A 9,610-nucleotide genomic window follows, 5' to 3' on the forward strand; every position below is an offset into this window, starting at 1 on the left:
AACATTATTCAAAATTGTTATATGGTATATTTATTTTGAACTTAAATGCAATGTCTTACAATAGCAAACATTTTTACTTCAATCGCGTGTGAACCTTACGCGCGCACTCTTTTAACTTAATCAACTCAACTTTAAATTAATTTGTTTTTTTGCAATTTGCAGGTTTTAAAACAAGTAAAGTTCGGAATTTTTTCAACAACAATATTTGAAAGTCGAGGATTTTTAAGTTAGATGCAACAGAGACTCCAACTCATTGTACAAAATTAATTTTGTAGTAGAGAAAAGACAAATTTTTTGTTTTTCAATGAATTCAAGTTGGGGGAGGGTAGGTAAACAATTAATTGTTCTTATTGTTGAAACAAATTGCAAAAAACTTTTTTTTAATTACTTTAAAATTGACTCCAAAATAAGTATAATAAAAGAAACCAATACGGAACTGATCATCACAACTGGGATAAATAATTTAACGCAGAGAAAGTTTATGAAAATTGAGCGAATTATCCATATTTCAATCACGAATATTTACGTAAAAAAATTTGTTTCTCAAAGTTCTGAAATATGTGTCCAATGATTTCATTTATAATATCTGTATATATATATATATACATATATATATATACATATACAAGTGTCTCAGAACCAGTCATGTGAAACACAAAAAATCTATCATATGCAATTTGAAAATTATATGCAGTAAAACCTAAAACCTAAAACCGAGCTTAAGTCAAACTGTAACCATTTTTGATGATTTATTCATATTTTTATTATTTTTGATCATGCAAACATGAGAACCATAACCATAAATTTCTAAGACTATAATCATGACACAATTGTCCCAGAATTTGTTAAAATATGAATTTATAATGTTGAAAGTTAATCGACTTTGAGGGCAATCCTTTAAAAATGGTGTACTAATATAATAATATGTCTAGGAAAGTTCCATTAAAAGTTCGCGCATTTAATAAGTATTCCAAAATTGTACTTGTTATTTGCATACTGAAAAATACAAGCAAAACAGTTGAAACCTCAGAATAGCACAAAAATTTCTAATGCATTTCAATCACAATCAATTCAAATACCACAATTTTCAAACTGCATGCGAAGATTTTTTTTTCTATTTTTTTCAATACTGACGGCTTTTTTTTCAATAGTTCAATCATTACTATCATCCCGTTTCGGCTTGACTTTGAGTTCTGGAACACCCTACATGCATATATTAATATTTATTTATCTAGAAACAGTTTTGTTGTTGTAAAATAACCCTAAAAGTAATAATCACTAAAATAAATCGCATATATTAAATTTGTTTTAGAAATCAATAAAGTTAATAAATTAATATTTTCATACAGTAATTAATAAAATTTATAATATAATATGATGTATCATATCATAAACTTCATTTATATTACTAATAATTTTGATTTAAGTAAAATTTAGATAAAGATTACCTTGCAAACTACTTCTAGCATCATGGCTAAATTTTGAACAGTTTTCGAGACGGAACATTTTGCTGAACTTGTTATCAGATTTCGTGAATTTGGTTAAATTGTAAGAAAATCATTAATATTTTCCAATTTGACTTCCTCACAAACTGAATGCACGAAAAACTTCTCAATATGTACTTAACTGATTCAAAAGTGGAAACAGTCTCTGCACCAGCTGACATCTCTTTTTTCAATGCTCTGCACTTCAAGTTTTGATTCTTCTGCCCATTTTAATGAATCCATTTTTTTGATTTCCATTTCTGCTAGTATCACCATTGCTCAAACGTCCGTTTTTCGTTCGACTTTCGAACAAAACATCTGACTCGGTGTCACTATCCGATTGCGATATCATTCTTGAGACTGTTGAATTATAATTTTAATTTTATGTATATAAAGGATTATAAATAAAGGTTATAAATTGTAAATAAAGATAAAAAAACTAGTTGGGTGCATGGCATCGTGCCTTAAGCCAAATTGCTGGAACTTCCCGCACCGTAATTAAAGATCTTGGTACGGAACTCAAAAAAATTACACAAAATGTGTACACATATAAAATCTCTATAAAATATCTGATAATTTGATGTACATATGTCCAATTAACATTTTTGACCGCAAAATGACATTTTTAACTTATTTTTATTGAAAGTCCATAACCGCTAGACCTGCCTTCCCAAAATTTTATTCAGTTCTTCATCTTGTCTATAGAAGTAAAATGTTTTTTGAATTATTAAAATCGGACGCTCCGTTCTCTTAAAAATGAGTTACAGTTTTTGGCACTTTTTGCTCCGTATCTTCGGAACAGCTAGATTTGCCTTCGCAAAAAACTAATCAGCACGTCATCTTATCAATACGAATCGAATGTTTTTTGAATTATTCAAATCGGTTGATCGGTGTTCCCGAAATCGTCGACGAAAATTTGTATCCGCACACATACATACACACTCACACACGCACACAAACACACACAAATACATTCATTTTTTCTTAAGTATTCCAAAATATTCAGAAACCTTTAAAACGTAAAGATATATAAATATTTTCATTTTCGATTTTTTCGATTACTATAACGTACCCTACGGGAAGTTAAATAAAGGTTCATAAATATTTTTATTGCTACACATAAAAACATCTGGTAAAATTTACAGAAATAGTCTCAATGCTAATTTGAAGTTTTGAATTAATGATTGAATTGAGGAGTAACTATGACCAACGTGAAGACAAAAACCGTTTGATGCAATTAATGATGATAAAGCACGTTGCATGAACTTCTCAATATGCAATAAAAATAGCCTATATAATCTTCAACCGTTTGTTTCGAAAATAAAATTTTCGATTTTCACTAATCAAAGTGTGTATTTCCCTTGATATCTTTCAAACAAATTTACATTATCTGCAATTGTAATAATTGCATTTATCACATGCATGAATATCACTTGGGTATAGATTTGCCAAATTAAGACTTACATAGTGTATGTCCTAAGCATTTTTTGTAGTTCTATATTATTTCAGGATAACCATAAACTCGATCAGTGTGCAATGTTTTATTAAAATCGTCAAAACAATATTTTTCAAGTATTGAAAAAATATCAGAAATCAATCAGAAAGTTTCTCAACTGATATCTGGTAAAAAGTTTATGGGTTTACAAAATCAGTTCAGGATTGTTGGTAAAAACGTTGACTTTTGCATTTATGTGAACATAATAGATAAAACCAATCACGACGACCAATAATAAGAAACGGCCCGGCCGATCATCGCGCAAAAGTAACCAATGAGAAAAATCTTAATCCAGTGTCATCAAATTGATCAAATCAGTGCAGCTTGAACACACAAAAACCGCTTTGCATACAAAATTTCACAACAATACACATATACTTTTTCCACTATTGAAGTCAAACTAATTGGGTCAAGAAAACGTTAAATTAGCAAATCGTATTTTCTGCTCTTCCGACTTACTATTAAAAAAAAAAAAATCCCAGGCAACAATGTTGTTCAGTATTGCTCATAATAATAAGTATCAAATTGGAAAAATAGCAAAGTAGCAAATTTGGGTGCACAAACTATTTAAAAACATGCATGTCAATTATAGTCTAACAAATAATTATATTTGTATTGAATGTAGAAATTTATAAATTAACACAATACAAGAGATTTTTGTATATATTGGTTTAAAGATTTCAAAAAAGAAAAAATTCTTGTAAAAATTTACAATTGGTTATAAGGTTAGACATGTCAATAACAAAAAAGTTATAATAAAAGTTTGAATGTAATGTTTAAAAAATTTATAAATATAAGTTTGAATGTAAAAATTTATAATCTATCATATTACGAGAGATTTTTGAATATATCAGATTGAAGATATCGAAAAACAATAATAAAACATTAGTAAAAACTCACAATTTGGCGTTTCATCCTTATCACCTATCAGTTTATATTTTTTGTTAGCGCCTGGTCTACTCAAACATAGTTTATGGCAAAGACAGGCTAGACCTCCAACCACACAAACTGTAACTATAAATATGCTAAGAACAACATACAGTATGGACCAATCTGAAATAAATTTAACAGTTAAAATAATAATATATATACTCATGTTTGTTATTATTAAGTTACTATTAGAAAATATTTCACTATATTTACCGCAATTGCTTTCGCTTCCTCTAAAATATTTAGCAAAATAATCTTCCATCCAAAATGCTTCACATAAGCAGGTTCTGGTGTCTGGATCACAAACTCCGTGCCCGGAGCAAGAATTTTGGCATATCAAGGTACGAATCTGAATCACTGATATCTCTAACAGACCAGTGTCTTGTCTAAAACGATTCTTCAGCATAGCCACAACTGCAGGGCCAGGCATTATTGATGATTTGCGAGTTACCGTCTGAAAGATAAAAATGAGAGAAAAATTATAAAAAAAATATTCAGGTGCCGTAAATAACTATGAATTTATAATTATGAAATATTATTAGAGGCATGAACTTTAAGAAAGACCAACAAAAACTATCTGGCAAATTTTGAAATGTGGTGCTGGAGGCAAAAATAGAATATAAAATAAACTGATAAGATAACAAAGTGCTGAGAAGAGTTGGCGAAGATAAAATTCTAAAGAGCATGATCATTAAAAGAAAACGAACCTGGATCAGACTCTTTCTGCAAAAGAGTGCCTCCTACATGACGTCGTCTCAGGTAAAATAGAAGGACTGAAAGGATTGGGATGTAGAATACAGATGACTGATGACTCATGCGAGGATAAAACATACAGGAAACTGAAAAACAAAGCACAGCACCAGGAAGTAAGGAAGTAGAAGTTTTGAAAGGAAAATGCATAAAAGTAAATAAAAAGTGATTAATCGTAAAAAATGGTAAAGGAAATAATAAACAAAGGAGGGAAAAAAAATCATTGATTTATGATCCTCTCACACAATAAATTATACCATTTGTTATTATTAAATAGAATGTTAATATGACAGTTACTTGTAATGTTTGTAATGTTAAAATAGTAATATTACCAAAAACTATGAACTCAAATTACATCATCATTTACAATAAATATCCATTGTAGTACAACTGATAGTTAATATATGAACTTTATGGAAAAATGTGATGACAGGTATGATTTGCAAAATCAGTAAACTTTGATTTACAAAAACTCTCTATTATAATTAAATAAATTGGAATGCGCAGGGAATGCCACAGACATTCCATTATATATCACAACGTAACAGTCGATATATTCTAATGCAATGGTACTTACATCATTTTTTTCAACATAAAATAGCAAGATAGTTCGTCCTGTATGCAATTCTTGTGTAAGATCTCGGATATGGAGACTGGTGTCCACTCCAAGTAATAGTTGAAGTTTTTGTTCAAATGCTTTCACCTTAAGTTATTAAAAATTAAATTACATTAGATAACTGAAAAATATGTACTCTTAGCAAACCCATATTAGTTACCTGTGATTCAGTAAGCATTCCAGCGTCAGCATTTAGGGTCAGTTGCACTAAATGTAAGCTTAGAGGATCGGGATGTATTATAACACTAACTGCATCTTCACTTGATAAACCTTGCGCATCTGTGACCTTTAGCTTGAATACATATCTCCCAGCCACTAAGTCAGTTAACTGCAATCATAAAATATATGAATTGTAATCACACTACTATAGTGAACCAATTTTAAAATTAAATAATGATAACAATAAGATTTACAGTTAAATTTTCTATTTTTATTTTATTATCTTATCAAATTTTTTTCTTGAGTTGTTCTATTAAAATTAGCAATGCACAAAGAATAAAAATAAAAATATTAAGATTTTATTGAATAAAATGGTAGTCAGTTGATAAATGAAGATATTAAATACAAGTTTTTCTAACTTACAATTTGAAATATTTTACCTTAAGAATGGAGCTGTTCATCCCTTCTAAAATTCTTCCAGCAGCAAGAGACGCACCGTCTCTACTCCAAGTCCAATTAGTAATTTTCAAATCATCATGTGAATTAGAACCATTTAAAATTAGATAATTCAAGGGCAGTGTTAAACTCTGGTCTCCACCAGCATTTGCCACAGGTCTACTATTTTGAGCTAAAAATATATAACAATATCAATATTGTTTCTTACAAAAAATTATTAATACATAAATTTAAAGCATACTTTGTAAAACTGTTACTGTCATTGTATCACTCGCTTTATTACCACTATTGTCAGTCACAGTTAGTTGCATAATATATGTACCAATTGTTAAACTAGTGGCATTGGCCAATGATTCATTATTTTTTAAAATAATGCTGTTAGAAGGGCCAGAAACTTGGGACCATTCATAACGTACAATTTTATCATCATCTTTTGATAAAGTTCCATTGAGTACACTCCATGTTTGTGGAAGGATAACTGACTAAAAATTTTAAAATGTATTATATATGCATGTACTAATAAAGTAAACTTAAATATACCTGATCATTTCCAGCATTTGCCTCTGGCGGTTTATTACTTGGTGGTTTCACAAAAACGTGTACTTCAGCTTCACTAGATTGATCACTAGAGTCAGTTACTTTGAGAACAAAAGTATACATTCCTTCTTCTAAGTTTGATAACTTCAAATAAGGTGTTCTGGTATCCTGCATGTCAACAGCTTTAGACTGATCAGAGCTGGCTTTAGTCCACTGCCAAGTAACAATTTCCCTGCAAGCCAAAAAAGTATTGTAGTAAATAAAACAAATATTGAATTTTTCCGTTATATATTATAAATTTTATTATACCTGTCATCTGTACTTAAATTTCCATTCAAAGTTAAATTATTGTGTGGTAAATATATTATAACATCTTCACCAGCAATTGCACTTGGAGGGTAATCAATTCCTTTAATTACAGTAATGTTACCAGTTGTAGAATTTAGAACATGATCCGTATCTTCTACAGTTAATTTAAAAGTGTAATTTCCTGGTAATGTTAAATCTGATAATTGTAAAGTTGGGGTTTCGGGTAAATTGGGTTGGTAACCTAATGGACCTTGTTGGAGCTCCCAATGCCAACGTACAATACCATCATCATCCTAAAAAAAAATACGCATTGACAAATAATTGAAACCAAATATGAAAGTAATAAGTAATTTAGGTTCTAAATAATTAAAGTAGAGTTTATTTTTTGTAGTTTACTAAATTTATGCAAAAGTTTAAATACATACAAAGCTGGTGCTTCCATCCAAAACTGCACCAGTATTTGGAAGTTTTACAGTTTGACTAGTTGGGGTAATTATTACTATAGGTGCTTTATTTATTCTGTTCTTTGGTAAAACAGTAACATTTGCAAATGCTTCTCCATAAGCACCATCTCCTTTTACAGACACCTATAAAATTTATAATATAAATACATTAATAAATAATTAAAAATAGTTTAAAACAATTCAAATTTCGTCTCACTTTAAATCTATATAGTCCTTCGGTCAATTGAGAAAGTTTAATTGTCCCACCAGTCTGTTCTGTCATAGTACCAATATTTCCTCTTTCAGGTTGAGAAACTAAAGTCCAAGTAAATTCATATGTTTTGTCTGAATTCACATTCGGAATAGTATAAGCAGAGAGCGTAACTTCATTTTCAGGAAGACGTACTTCTTTGTTCATCACAGAAACTTTCAAGGTCTTCTGTGCTAATTCTGGCTGTAATATTTTATTTAAACATGAGCCAAGTTCTATATAATACATTCAAATTATATAAACATAAATTTTAAATAAACTGTTAAATAATTTGCAGGCTTAAGTATGTACAACATAACATCAAATTAACAAATACCTTTGATGTTGTAGAAGGTGTATTTGGAGCTATTGAGTTATTATTGCTATTAGTCATCTGCAAATTTGTTGAAATTGTTTTTATTTCATTGCTTGTAGAAACTCTATCATTATCAATTTCGCATACTCCAGAATCTCGCCTCACATAACCATTAATGCAATTACAGATACCTGATCTAGATTTTGGTTGAATGGGATAACAATCTTCATTCCTAGGACAATCTACTACAATTCCTACTTCACAAGGTTTTACAGTTACTTTAGACAACATCGAACCTTCCATAATCATATCATCACTAGGATATTGTTCATCAAAACGAGTATATTGTAAATTATCAAAGTATCTATCTGAAGGTTTAGAAATGTAAGGATTTAGTATTTCATCATTGTATGAATATTTAAATTTATTTCTGTATCTATTTTGATGATCAGTGTTGTCAAGCTCATCATCACTGTAGTGATCAACCAGTTCTATGTTATCATTTAAATTTGATTCTGCTATTATCTTTTTCCATGTATAATCTACAACAATAACCAAATGAATTATATACGATTTATTTAACCTATTGCAAAAGTGAAGAATGTTTGTGTGTTGAAAGGCAAAACAGATTTATTAAATAATATAATGATTATTTAAAATATGATTATAGATAGTTATATTTCTACTATAATTTTATACATACCATCATCAGATATAGTATTAACCAAAACCATTTTTGTAATTGATGCTTGTGATTCTCTGTATAAAGGCAAACAAAGTTGATTTGTTGCACATGATATATGATAACAAGTTGTATTGTGTTGTAGAGCTACATGGCACTTATCGGCTAGACAACAAGAAGCTACACATTGATCTATGTCTTTTGAAGGCTTATATTCAGAAAAATTCCCAGCACTATAATTTCCTGAATTTAGAAATAATAAATCAATATCTGAATATAAAAATTACAAAAACATTAGAAAGAATATGTATAACAATAAATAAGTAGAGCCCTATTAAAACACATATATAATTGACTTATTTATATTAAATCATACAAATTAATAATTGCAAACTCAAAAAATTTAAACTTATATTTAGCGCAATTTATGAAAATAATTTATATAATTTATGATATACATTTTTGCACATATAATTAAATAATAAACATATACATTTTTTATATAAATTGTGAAAAAATAAACCTATAACATAGAATTTACCAATATCTATATTAACTCTGCAATTTATAGAAATTGCAAAATTTTAGAATATTATACTTGTTTTTAGTATTTGCTCTTTAATGTAAGAAGTTAATAATAAATAGAATAATCATTTCAAAATTCAACAGACAAGAAATGAAGTTCATAACCTAAACTAATTTAAATATTTTGAAATAATATCTACCAAAGATATTAATTTGAAACGAAATACACACTGTCATTTAATTAATCTCATATTTACCGATGGGCGCAAATCCATTGAAAACTCGCGGATAAATCCGCGGGCATCTTTCCAAAATATCTCCATTATTTACATTATCACAACTTATATATGTAAAAAAGACTATCAAGATAATATTTATTGTCCAGCTCTTTATATTATTGTCCACCATGTTTCTAAATACTGCAAATGAAACCGTTTCCACATATAAATTAATTATATTTTTAACTCTGACAGATGGTTTCTTATCTATATTGTTACGAGAAAGGATTAAAAAAAAAGGGATCCAGTGATGAACATCAAAAACATAGTGATAGTTCATGAAACATAAAATGAATTTGTGAACTCACAATTTTATTTGTTTCTGCATTGGAAATTTTGAAATTGTACCTACACTAATTTGAAAAAAATTATTTAGCCAT

The 9,610-nt window shown here is 28.7% G+C and overlaps 1 protein-coding gene across 1 annotated transcript; it reads right to left on the reverse strand.

The window, feature by feature from the left end:
- Positions 1-1,558: 1,558 nt before the first annotated feature.
- LOC113376867 (dyslexia-associated protein KIAA0319-like protein) lies at positions 1,559-9,556 on the reverse strand. The gene is made up of 15 exons (XM_026616947.1): positions 9,539-9,556; positions 9,210-9,437; positions 8,449-8,670; positions 7,767-8,287; positions 7,397-7,633; positions 7,162-7,323; positions 6,737-7,029; positions 6,431-6,659; positions 6,132-6,372; positions 5,875-6,062; positions 5,436-5,603; positions 5,237-5,362; positions 4,123-4,363; positions 3,880-4,032; positions 1,559-1,844 (listed from the first exon to the last, which is right to left on the reverse strand). Exons 2-15 carry the CDS (start codon positions 9,358-9,360, stop codon positions 1,690-1,692), a joined length of 3,087 nt encoding a protein of 1,028 aa, XP_026472732.1. The 5' UTR covers positions 9,361-9,437; positions 9,539-9,556; the 3' UTR covers positions 1,559-1,689.
- Positions 9,557-9,610: the final 54 nt, after the last annotated feature.

The sequence above is a fragment of the Ctenocephalides felis genome, unplaced genomic scaffold (assembly GCF_003426905.1).
Source record: "Ctenocephalides felis isolate EL2017-DRISC unplaced genomic scaffold, ASM342690v1 CF-g0.4_SCAFFOLD_01886, whole genome shotgun sequence".
In the NCBI taxonomy this organism is placed as follows: domain Eukaryota; kingdom Metazoa; phylum Arthropoda; class Insecta; order Siphonaptera; family Pulicidae; genus Ctenocephalides; species Ctenocephalides felis.

Bases quoted from the DNA above. Each gene is read 5' to 3' on its own strand.
- LOC113376867 (XM_026616947.1), bottom strand. From the start codon at position 9,360: ATGGTGGACAATAATATAAAGAGCTGGACAATAAATATTATCTTGATA. The intron at 8,288-8,448 runs GTATGTATAAAA...TTATTGTTGTAG, and splicing joins TAATACTATATCTGATGATG to ATTATACATGGAAAAAGATA. The intron at 5,363-5,435 runs GTAACTAATATG...TAATAACTTAAG, and splicing joins GAATGCTTACTGAATCACAG to GTGAAAGCATTTGAACAAAA.